Genomic DNA, 12,847 nt, shown 5'->3' with positions numbered 1-12,847 from the left:
AGCAGCAGATGGCTTTCTAGCTGGGGAGGGGAACTGCTGCTGTCTAAAACCAGTGCTGTTACGGCACTTTGTGTGAAGTATTGCATTCCAGATGGAAGAAAAACCTTACAGGGCAGGAGACAACTGGCCATTTCCCTGAGGAATGTAGATAGGCAGAAAATGTTGACAGATTAGTGGTGTTAAGAGGTTTTTGGTGGTAGATTTGCAGCTAGAACTTAGATAACAAATTGGTATGTAATGCTGAGTCAGAAAGTACTGTGCAAAGCTGCAGTCCTACAAAATAAAGCTAAACTTGCACGTTTCCTCAAAAAAAAAAAAAAAAAGTTTGGATAGTCACACAGAGGAAAAGTATCATAAAATAATGTTTGTCAAAGTACTCAAACACATCATGTCACACAAACCATATTAAGATTAGTTTATATGCATATTCACATTGTAAAATCATAAGTTCTACCTCTCTTGCATTTGAAGATAAAAGTAATTGCTGAAGTTCAGAATCTTGTAATTTGCTGATTCTTTATATAAACATTATTTTTACTTTTCTGAAGCGTAGCTACTGTAACAGAGAGCTTCCTGTACTGGAACCTATATTCCCAGAAGAACATAAGTAATTACCGTGGTGTGTCATTCTGATGAACTGTATGCTTCTCCATAGCTTTTTTTATTATTATTATTTTTTGCTGAGCATACTATTCTATAGACACCTGTGAAACAGGATCATAATAAATTATTTTTATTGTGTACATACTGCAGCATTGACCCTTGCAGTACTTTGAAATAATTTATTACTGCATCCAAATAAAAGACCAGCAGAATGAGTTTATTTAAATGTCAAATTAAATACATATGCTTTGGATCTCTAGTCCTGGAATTAGACTCCTGTATAGTACAACAGATTTGGGAGGGTTTTTTGAATACACAGTTGTATGGTCTGGATTTTAAATATTCTCATCTATAGTATTTCTGTTATCTGATGATCTATACGAAAATGTTCATAGAAACCTCTATGATAGCTTATGCCTGATTTTGGCCATGTAAATGAAAATGCTGGGAAGTTTTCTGTAATAACTGTTAAAAAAAAACCATCAATTTCCTCTGAGACTCAGGACTTTTAGTCACAGTCCATTTACATTGAACTCAGAAAGTAACTTTTTAGGACTGTTAAACCAAATATTCACAGTTTAGAAAATGTGATAATTCTGATGGTCAGCACTACCTTCAAGTTGCATGGATGGATTTTGACACACACTTCATACTTTCATTATAAGTTATGCCTTTTTTTTTTTTTTTTTTTCATCAGGATGCTATTTCACTCAGCATGTAGAAGAGAGCTCTGACTGCATGAGCAGTTGTTCAATACTTGGGATTCCCCCTGTACTTCAGCATGTAGACCCTTGCCCAATTCTCTACCCTGTGCTGAAGACCATGATTCATTCTCACAGGATTTCTTCCAGGACCACGTCACTGGCCTCTGGGTATTTCTTGAGGTGTAAAGCAAACTGCCTTAGCTCCTTAAACAGAAGGAAAATCAGGGCGGAAAGTCACTGAAATTAAATTATCCACTCAGCTGAGGTAATTGAGTTGTCTTGCACTTCATTATTCAAAGCAGTTAGTGTGGTACAGGACTGAATAACTAGAAAACAACTTCAGGGGACTTTACTCATAGCTGGGAGTGTTTAGTAGTCTTGCAAATTTGACTAATGGGCTAAATCAGGCACTTGTATAAAGAGGAGTAATCCTCTTGTGAGACGGGGAGTTTGGCTTATTTGTCTGGTGCTGGTCTGAAATTCAGTGAGCTCATGTTCCTAGAGGCAGAAATTAGTTGCCTGATGCAGAAGACCAAAGAATCATTCAGTTTTCCTGTGGTAAAGAAGTGGGCCATTCCTGTATATTGATCTCATAAAAACAGAAGCAGGAAGTATTCAGGAGATTACAACTCAGCTCTTAAGCATGGAGGCACAAGCAATTCTGATCAATTTAATTTTATTTCATGAATTTATACCACCTCGATGTTATTTATATTTTTTAATGTGGTTTTGTGTGTTGCTCTGTAGAATAAAACCTGAAATATTCTTGGTGCTCTATAAGCTCTGGATCTTACTGGTAGACATGTTACTGCCACAAGCATTCCTGTTCAAATCAAGTAAGAGTGTTGCGTCTTCTGAAAGATTAAGCCAGATTTAGACAAAGCCCTCAGTTTGGGTTATAAAGGGATAGTCCAGTCCCTGCACCAAAAGTGAAAAAGCAATTAAGAGAGTAACTGCATACAACATCCAGATGATGTTTTATTAATCTTTTTATCTATATACATATATATATATTTTTTGTATTTTCATAGCCACTGATTAGTTAGTCAACAATCTTCTTGTGAACTTTTTAACAGAAATGAATACTTGGAAGACTATGGTTAGTGAGAGAAATTGTTCTTGCTGTGCCTGTCCAAAAAGACATTGCATGACTGGTTTTCCAAGAACTGGCTTTCAGAGCGTGTTAAAAAGTTTAAAAAGTATGTAAACTTATTTTAGGACCCTTACTTCTTCTCCCTCAACCCTTCCCCAGTGCAGCAATTGTATTCTACAGTCACAAATTCATACCTGTGATCTTGAAATTCTATTTTTAAGTTTCTATAATGTCATTCAGACATTGCCTTCTCCATCTTCACCCCTGGAATGACAATCACAGCCTAAAACCACCTTAGCCACGTGCTATATTCTGTTGTTTGAGACAAGAAACATTTTCATACCTGGAAGAGTAAGAAGCACTGTCTCTACAGCATTTTATCATGTCTACAGAAACTCTCAAACCCCAAACTAACGAACTAAGAACATCTTGGTGTTCCAAGAGCAAGACCATCTCAAGCAAGAACATCTAGGTGCTCAAGACCAAGAGCATCTTGGTGACTGCCTATGGGTTGGATCAGTAGGAAAATTGCCTTTGTGGCGCTGGATTACTGAATAAGATCTCTGCAAAGCAAAGGTGTGCAGTTAGCAGGTGACCTTGTTCCTGCTCTCAGACTGTCTCTTTTCTTCTCTGGAAAGACTCTTCTTTGGAAATGTTCACTACCAAATGTTCTACTAGATAATGAATTAAAGTAGCATTAAACTTTGCTGCCTTCACTTGGCACAAATAAACAAAAAGGAATTTCTAAAAACACATAAAATTCGATATTTTAGAAAATAGCAAGTGGTTGTAAGTGCTGCTTTTTATCTTGTGTGTGTGTGTGATAATAAAGCATTTAGTTTTAGCTGAACAAGTACTGACCTCTCTAAAATCTGATTCCATACAGGCAGACTAATAAAAGTTCAAAGGCATGTGCTATTAAGCTGCACGATCTTTCCAGGCTTCTGTAATTCATAAAGTATAAAACCAACAAGAAACATAATGATGTTTCTTGAGGCTAAGGTCAACCCAGTGTTTTAATTGGAGCTTTTTGTGTAATGGTGTCTTGATAGGCTCTTTGGAAACAAGTTTCAGACTCCATGTGTGTCTGCATGCTGCAATTCTATGCAGGAGGAGTTTTCCAGCTGTGCTAGCATCCTTCTGTGTGTAATGTAAGACCATGCTCAAGATGCTGTGAGAGATCTGTCAAGTGAGCCAGTACAGCCCTCCTTTCATCTTTTCCTCAGCTGTGCAATAAAATGTAGTGAAAACTTAGGCTTGCCATTAAATTCAACTGGTGTAAGTCAGTAATAACAGATGAGTTTTAAGCTAAAAGCTGATATTTTATATATCTGTTCTTTTGCTCATAATCATAAACACTGAGCTAGAAAACAATCCCTTATTTTATTAACAATGAAAACTGTGTAAGGCTCAGTAATTTAGGGCCAAAAGATGCAATAACTGGACAGAAACAAGTGTTTAAGGATTGAAGTAAAAATGTTAGAAATCTGTGTGAGATCAGGAAGGGGGTCAGAAAAGCTGAATAGTCATTCCAATTTGGCTGAAATTTCTAGTGCCACTACACTATCTGATGACAAGGAGAAACAAGCTGCTCCATGTGCCATCTATCAAACCGTTCGTTTTAGCTTGGCAAACCTTACGGAGCCTGATACGCTGAAACGATGCTCCTCTGGTGGAGAAGCAAGAAAGTTTGCCCTACCTTCATTCAAACTGCAGTCTGCAATGTGGAGGTAAAGTGGTAAACTGAGAACTTTACACTGACATTTAAGTTATCCATGATGTTAGATAGAGAGCCAGCTGTCTGTAATGTATGTCTGAATATATATGATTTAGGGAAGTCTGTTCCTAACTTGCATCCAGTCCACAGTAAAATTTCCCAAATAGATTGTGATTGATGTTCTCATTTATTTTTTCTGTCAAGGTCTACAGCAAATCCCATATTACCTATTTGTCAGCACTTGCAACAAGAGGGTGGTTTTCTGAATGCAGTTCTCCTTTTTCTAGGTATGAAATCTTAGTTAAATAGAGAAACCTGAGCAAATTTCTTATTGCTATGAAGTATAACCGTTTCTTCTCCTCTTCCATAGAAAAAGTAAATGTTTTAAGATTTATTAAACTGCTATTCAGCCAGAATATCACAGTTACTGTTGGGAAGAAAAGCTGTTAGGCTTGTTGGTTTTGGTAGTTAGATGTCAGACCATTTAAAGGTTTCTTCCTGTATAGACTAGAGAACACAGCAAGCCAGTCCCTTCTTAAAAAGCTTGTCTTTTCATTAAAATGCCTGTATGTAGTATCAATAGCATATATATATTTTTAAAAAAATTAATATAAAAAAAAATACTTTAACCTTTTTAAACTGCTACTGGGAAAGAGGACAACTAGTAACTCCTCATCTTGAATCACGTAGGTTCCAGACTCTGTAATTCCTGCAATAGCCTCTCTTCCAGTGCTTTGACCCTACTCAAATGCATTTAGCAAATATATGCCATGAACGTGAACAAGAGAGAATTATACTAAAATTAATAGAATGCTTTTTACTGCTAAATGATTGAAACAGACATTGAATTGCAGGTTAGAGTGATGTCCAGACAAAGAATTAAAGATCTCTCTGTTCCTGTGTGGGCTTTAGCAAAATACCTGTATTTGGACTTATGACTATAGGTCAGCAAGGAGAAAAATACTTGGGAGGAAGTGGAAATTAGAGAATAATTTATACCGCCTGCGGGGCATGAGACTGAAGTGGATTTTAACCCCACCATACGAGAGGGGTAAATGGCTTTCTTTCTTTGGCAGTGCTTTTGCTATCTCAGTGAGATATGAAGGAAGTGAGAACACCGATAGGATGTGCATTAGACATTTTCAGGGATAATGTTTGTAACGATTGTTCTCCAGGGCTTTTTCTGCAGTGGAGATTTTTAATGAAGTTCTAGTCCCTAATGTAGGCATAAAATATTGCTGTAAATCAAGTCTTTTTCCTGTTCAGTATCCTCAGACTTTCCCCAGTCACTCCACTATGGTTTGCCTATGCCAGGGATTTGCATTTCTCCTACTGCATCTTATATTGCTAACAGATTATCAAGAAAATCCATCCTGCTAATCCCACCATTGATGGAGTGGACATCCATAACAGTCTGCTCTATTGCATTAAAATGAAAAGACCCACCAATAGCTCCCAGTCAAGTTGAAGTCATCTGACAGATAAGCATGGTCTGAGTTGATCAGCTAAAGCTCTAGGCTTATGTTACTGACATAGATCCTTCTGTGCAAAATAACCAGGAGAGAAGTTTTTCTCCAATTTTCTTTTATGTGTTTCCAAAATTGCTATTTCAAATTTCTCTTTCCGTAGGATGCACTCTCAAAATCCTTAGGTAAGAAGGCAAGAATTTTTTTTTGCAGTTTTTGAACCCTGGGCTGAGCTGTTTCTGCCAGGTGTTCTGCCCTGTGCTCTGCAGTGAGACCGGGGGGAATGACACCTTGTCGTTATTATCAGATTTTGCCTTGCCCATATACATGGGCAGTGTGATCTCTGTCATCTGCTTATGATTTTCTCTCTCTCCTGGATTTTGGTGCAAACCCTCTGTAGAGCAGGTCCAGTAGCATTGGTAGTGTCTGGTGCTGCTTTTTCCTGCAGAACTGGTAAATGCATTTGTAGAATTGCCTCTCCACAACAACCTCAGTGCTTATTGAACCCAGCAAAAGTTGGAAGAAGACTGAATCACAAAATGTATGCTTGGAATAATTGTTTGCACTGCCCATCTTCAGGAGATTAATTTGACCAGCTAAGTAGGTAGTTAGTTCCTTTATGCTGTATCTGTACTTAATGGAGTCAGAGAAAAGTTCTTCTTGAGAATAATTTACAGATCACAGTTATGATCTTGCTGCAAATGACTCTTGAAATGGTCTTTGCTCTTGCTATTTATTAAAAGAACCTGGGGACACTACCCATCTAACTCAGTTAACTGAAGTAACGCAGAGAGGATATATCCTTCTGCTTTATGCTGTAGGGTCTGCTATATGTCTCTTGTTCTGTGGTTGAAACACAAACTCTGTCCTTGGATGTGCATGTGTAGTCTTAATATGAACCATAGGAAAATAATGCAATAGTAGGTTCAATAATAGTACTCATTTTATTTCTTAAATGTTTGTATATGTTTGTGTATGTATACATACATATAAAAATGATACTTAGCAATTTGTTTCCTCTGTTAAAGATCTCATTTTAGCTTTAGATTTTAGCAAAAATTTGCACAAATACCAGTTCTCATCCATTCTAGATGTGAAGCAATTAATAACAACCATGGGAAATCTGGCAATATATTATAGCTATATATATTTGAGAATATCCAAGAGTATATATCTGAAATGAGAGGCAGTAAAAGGCTAAATCCCTTTTCCACAAAGGGGAAAGGGTAGACTGCCAAAATGGAAAATAAATATGTCACTTCAAATCATTGTTAACATTACATGGATAAGCCACTTTTTTGTATCTGGTTGTGTTAGATATTCTTCTGCTAGCTAATGCCAGCATTTGAAAGCTGGACAAGGAGACATTAAACTCAAAAGCTTGAACTGGGACACATATAGATATAATAAGGCTAAAAGCTGCTTTTCTGCTTAACCCAAACTTTGAAAAAAGTCCTACATATGCACTTTCAGTTTTATGCTGTGTACGAATGTCAAATATGCTTAGCTGGCACAGAGTTTCTTGAAAGTAATTATTGTCATCCCATTTGGCTAAATTTATCTATATATACGTATACATACCAGAAATATGCAAGATTAAAAAATGCTGATATAGGCTAATGAGTGATTTTACTTTGTATAGAGTGGTACTGTTGTTCTGTGATTTTTGTTGCTGTATTACCTATAAGTTGCCTATACCCTAAATGTATCTATCCAGGGGAAAGAAAGGCAAAGTTTTATTCAGGATAAATTATTATGAATTCATCCACGAAAATACTCTGGATAAAACCAATTCCTTTCTGTGTAGGCTAGTTAGCACCTGTTCTGCATGCAAAACTGTATTGCATTAGCAGATTGAAAAAAAATAAAATTATTTAGTAAAAATAAATAAAGTCTCAATATATAATCTTTTACTTAAAAAAAAAACACTTTGCTTCACAATATATATTTATGTACATGTGCTTTAATATACAGAAAAAAATACAGCAAGTATGTTAGATTAGTATATTGACAATTCAACTGTACTCCTGCAGAGTTTGGACAACTTAAATCTTTGTTTCTGTATACATGTTTATACTTCTTAATATTTTCTGTGGAATACTTGGTGACTACATTTTTTTTTTTTATTTCTGATGAAGAACAGAGGTGATGGCTATGAATGTGCTATGCACATCTGTCCGTTTAACTGCAGTAGGAGTAGCATGTAATGATTCTGTAACCTGTTAATGTGTATGCTGGACCATGGTGACTTCAAGTGGCCCATCAGTACAGACGAGATGATGTGCTCTTCCATGGTGTGCTTCTGCTTTCTGGATCATGAATGCCAGATTGCTAGATGAATTTAGATAAGGATGATGTAGGGTTAGGGTGAAGAAGAAAGACAAGGATAGTGCTGAAGAGCAAGGTGCTGATCTATTCGGAAAATAGATTTTGTCTGAATACATAGGGGGAAGAATCTGCTGGGGACAGAAATCCTCAAAAGGAATAGTTGGGGTGGGAAAACAACTTGGATAAAACAGACTTTCCTCAGCTTGATCTGTACAAGATACATGCATGTTGGCTGTTGGGCTCTGAACACCCCATTCCTCAAGTGCTCTGTCTCCTTGGCCAATAAAAACATTTCCATTTGAACATTTTCCTAGCAATCATTCATCTGTTGGATTCCTCTACGAGGGTTAAGTCTCTTAAAGACCCAGTATAGCTGGACTTATTGCTGCAATTTGATTCAAAATAGTGTGCAACTTGATGGAGACTAGAATACCATTGAGATGGGGATATTCCACTTGCTGAGGATGAATCTCAAAGGGGACTGCACCAGATTCAGTTTTGAACCAGATGTTTCAAACCTTTCCCCACTCCCAAATCCTGTTTTTGTTTCCCCATCACTACCCACTTAAAGTTGATACATTTCCTTCTCTTTTAAGGATGATGCTTGTGACATATGGCTTCATTAAGTTTTATTTTCTATTTTTATTTATAATTTCTGTGGGCTGGTCACTGGTTTTGCTATATGACCTTTTAGACCATAGATGGCACTTTAAAGTTCATTATTAGCATATGCATCACCCTCTGATTCAGTCAAAATAGAGAAGAGCAGGATTTCCCAGTATCTTCGAGTTATCGTATTCCTTTTAAGTAGGTCACTTGGAAACAAGATCATCACTGTCTATAGAGAACAAAAGGGACTGAGACTTTTCATTATGCTTAAGACATTTGGAGATGAGGCATCTAACCCTTCTTAACTGCTTAGAAGGATTAACCAAACACAGAGAGCATCTTCCAGAGCAGGTACCCCAGGTAATATTTCAGGTCAGGCTCGTAAGCAGGCTGAGCAGGCAGAAAGGTGAACTCTGATCTCAGGCATGGTCCTGCTCCTGTTCTGTCCTCCTTCCCTGCATTACAGGGCTTTTAATTGTCCTCCTGGGAGAGCCCAGAGCTGCTGCTAGAACTAGGTGGGGGGAGTTACACCAGGAGATGAGGGGTGTCCTGCCCCACCTGCTCTAGCTGTGACCAGCAGCAGCAGGCCCTCCCCGGTGAGTTGAGGTCTCTCAGGGGGTTGCTCTGCTAGAGGGGTTCTGTAGGATGGTATCTTACCAGGAAGGGGTTTTAGGGGTTTCCAGACAGCTGTAAGCCAGGGACAAACAGCTGAGTTTAAGCCTCTGAAGGAGAACAGCAGGGCCTGCAACTCAGGTGTCCCTGGTCTCCTTCCTTCCCAGGGCCTCTGCAGAGGAGGGAAGGGAGGAGCTGGCCCTGCTCACCACAGCGGGCACTTACCATCAGGCCCAACAAATTTGTTGGGCTTCCTGCCCTGAGCAGGGGCAGGTGAGGCAGCCTGGTCAGTAATGTAGGGATGAAATCCGTGCCCAAAGTCTCTTGGCTTTGTGTTTCCTGTAGAAGGTACTGCGTGGGGTTTGCTCTCCATACATACATACACCTTACTGCACCGTCTTTTGTGCGGGTGTGTTTGCCTCATCCCGAAGCAGCCTCGCATCCCCACGTGAGGCAGCCGCACCTGGCTGTCCTTAACACTGTCACTCACAGCGGCTGTGCACTGGGAAGGTGTTAACTGAGCAAACACGTGTGTGTCTCTGCAAAGCCTCCCGAGCATGTTGGCGCTTTTTTATCTCCTCTTGTGGAGTTTGGCTCCCTATGGAGCTCCCCACCTGGAGCAGCAGCCGTGCAGGAGGGGAAAGGTGTGTCTGACTGTGAGGACTGGGACTAGCTGCCAAAGTGAGAGAGAGAGAAAAAAAAAAAAAAAAAAAGCTTTAAATGGCAAGACTGAGCTTGCAGCATGTGGCCAGTGTGTTCCCTGCAGGCTTCAGGAGGCAGCAGGAGCGGCGGTGGAGGGGAGAAGAGGTGCTGCAGGATGGGGGCTTCCCGCACGCCAGCTGGCAGCAGGGGTCTGCGGGTACATGGGGCAAGAGGGACAGGCCACCGTCACGCTGCAGCAGCCTGCAGCCCAGGTAGGATGGGTTCATGGACCATTTGGGGTAAATAAATTCTTTGTCTCACTTGGGTAGTTTGGGTTTGTTCTGTTGTGGGGCAGAGGCAGGAGCTTACCGAGTTATGTTTGGTGTATGGCATTCCTGTGGCGATGGGGGAAGGAGGAATTGGTTTTGAGGATTACTATTGCAGGAGGATACACACATTTTTAGGTTTTCAGGGAGAATTTTTGTGCATGGTGGTGTTTGTGAGAGAACCAGCCTGGGAGCAATCCGGGAGCAGCAGACAACTTTTAGGAGATGCAAATCAACCATCTCATATAAAGCTGCAGGGAGGAAGGGAAACATTCGTAGTGGCCAGGGCAGTGCCTAAAGAGTGGTTGTCTGATAGGAAAACCTGGGGGACTGGGATAGCCAGGTCTGTATCCATTTTCAAGCTTCAAGATTTATTCCTCGGGGCTTTGATTGCATCTGCAAAGCTCTAGGGAACTATCAAGCCCCTTTCTGTCGTCTTCACTGGGAGAAACAGTTCCAGAACATGCAATTTAATTTAATTTACATATTGCTAATAAAGAGTGCATGTACTTGTTTTTCCGCAAAGTGTAGCTGTACCTACACATCTGGGAGGAGCGTTAAGCTTGCAGCAGGAACATTGTCTGCAGATCCGTAAGTGCTGCTGTGCTTCCAGCCGTAAACTCTATCACGCCGCGAAGCAGTCTCCTTCGGCACGCCTCAGCAACCCTTTCCCTGCCTTGGGATTGAGCAGCTGCATTGAGAGCTAGATATTGCTTTCCCTGCCTGCTTTAAATTGTGAAATTCTTGGCACAATTTAAAAAAAAAAAAAAGTGTAGTCACTGCAGAAGATTTTTTTTTTTTTTGGGGGGGGGGGGGGCCAATATCTTATTCTGTTTCAGCTGCTGCTTTGCTGTCAGCTGGTAAAGCAAAGCAGGCAGAAAGAGCCTGTGTGTGTATCGCGCAGTCAAGCACATCTGTCCATGCAGCAGCAAGGTTAGACAGTTCCTTGCCTTTGGCAATGATTCATGAAGTTGTGCATACCTTGAAAGATAAATTTTTGAACTCTGACAACTTTTTAAAATGATTTCTGCTGCTTCTTTTTTTTTAAAGTGGTACACCCTCAGAGCTTTTCTTTCTTTCTTTCCTAAAAGCTTTATAGCTCATCAAGCACAAAAGAAACCACTTCTAAGGCTTTGAGATTTAGTAATTTAGACTTATAACATTAACTGAGTGTCCTAGATTTATTAATTCTCTCTCACTCTTGTGCTTTCATGTGTGTGGAAATATATCTGTATCTAGACATTTATATCTAGGTACACTTATGTGCTATCAATATATATGCATTTTTTTTGACAATTATTCTAATGTGGCTACAAGAAGTGGCTATGGCGATAGCTGTTGTTTACTTGTTTAATCTCAATAGCCACATCAGCTAAGACCTTGGATGGTCTGTCTTCACTCAAGAGTTCTGAGTAGTTTTATTTACACCTTCTCCATAGTGTAGCTTAGTTTGTCAGTCTCAGAGTCTGTATGTTACACACTTATAGCTGCAGCATATGCTCCCTTGCATACAAACCTCAAAGAGTAACTGGAGGTTTTAGTATAGGCAGTATGTTCCTGAATAGATTAATGGATAAATAAGAAAACGAATGGTCGCTTCCATCTGTAGAATTTGTGGTTTGTGGTGTCCTCCTCCCTCCCCACAAAAATCAATTCTATGTGCTTCCAGATGAGTTTATAAAATGACTCTCTATTGGTAAAAGTGAAAATCAACGTGTACTGGAAATGATATTGGAGAAAGGAGGGGCTGCAAGCTTATTTTAAAAATCCGAACATAGAGTGAAATGTTAGAAGTGCTTATGGATTTTTTCTTATTATATGTACAGTCAAAAACTAGCCATAAATTCTATATCATATGTACATGTTAATGCTTTCATCTTCCTGAGCATTCATAATAAAGCTGTAAGACACTACGGTATAACAGTATTCTTCAGTTAGTGTGTACCTGCATACAGAGAAATCCAAATGACCACAAAGAAAGCTGAGCAAAAAGCTGTGTTTTAGGTACACTCAGACAAAGCCATCTGCTGCCAGCTCCATGGTCAGTATTATTGCTATGCTGAAATGTGTTGAAGGTTGCAACACAAATCTAATAATATAATGGAGGTTAGTTCCTTAGAAAATCCACCAATTCTGTTTCCAAAAAAGCATGAACCAAAATTTTGTCTAAAGAAAGGGGTGAAAGTAGGAAGGATGGGGGTTAAATGTCATCTACTGCAACCCTCTGTTATCTAGTAATATTCTACTGTATTTCACTGAACTTTCTGCAGCGCCACTCTGTACTTTCTCTGGAGTGGCCATACCTGAGAGTCTTTGATGTATGTACATATTTGCCTATTGATTGCCTCAAATAAACTCAAAATAGGAATTCATATTACCTTATTATGGCTTTTTTTCTCAAAAATCATGAGTTATTACATAACAAGGGCACAGGTTTTAACTTCAGATGTTTGTTGTTAGGTTCTGATGCTGTTGGCACCCTTGCAATAGGACTGCTTCGTTGGAAAAATCTATATACATATGGAAACCCTCACCACCCTCTCACCTTTTCTGAAGATGTCTGTAGTCCTGTATTTCAACATTTGCCTACGCAAAATGACTTATCATATCCATTATCCTGCCCGGCTTCACTTTCTATCACTCCAGTGCCTTCATACAGCAGTAGTAGTCAAGAAACTTTAAGTCAAGACTGTACAGGTAAGCAATTATTTCTTTCTTACACTTCGGAGCCTAGTTTAATCAGCAGT

The 12,847-nt window shown here is 39.4% G+C and overlaps 1 protein-coding gene across 4 annotated transcripts in view; it reads left to right on the top strand.

Annotated features, from left to right (window-relative positions):
* The first annotated feature begins 9,330 nt into the window (after positions 1 to 9,330).
* The window catches only part of ANO4 (anoctamin 4), a 221,241-nt gene continuing 217,724 nt past the window's right edge, over positions 9,331 to 12,847 (top strand). For 2 of the 4 annotated variants that reach the window (XM_066994329.1, XM_066994322.1), the window contains exons 1-2: positions 9,333 to 10,046; positions 12,561 to 12,797. In XM_066994329.1, the coding sequence (XP_066850430.1) occupies positions 9,875 to 10,046; positions 12,561 to 12,797 (409 nt within the window). In that variant the 5' untranslated portion in view covers positions 9,333 to 9,874. Of the gene's footprint in view, positions 10,047 to 12,560; positions 12,798 to 12,847 lie in introns of all 4 variants that reach the window. The other 2 variants (XM_066994321.1, XM_066994325.1) reach the window with 2 other exon arrangements.

Source organism: Anser cygnoides, chromosome 1 (assembly GCF_040182565.1).
Source record: "Anser cygnoides isolate HZ-2024a breed goose chromosome 1, Taihu_goose_T2T_genome, whole genome shotgun sequence".
In the NCBI taxonomy this organism is placed as follows: domain Eukaryota; kingdom Metazoa; phylum Chordata; class Aves; order Anseriformes; family Anatidae; genus Anser; species Anser cygnoides.
The sequence above is the reverse complement of the archived record's forward strand: the minus strand, read 5'-3'. Positions and strand labels throughout refer to the sequence as shown.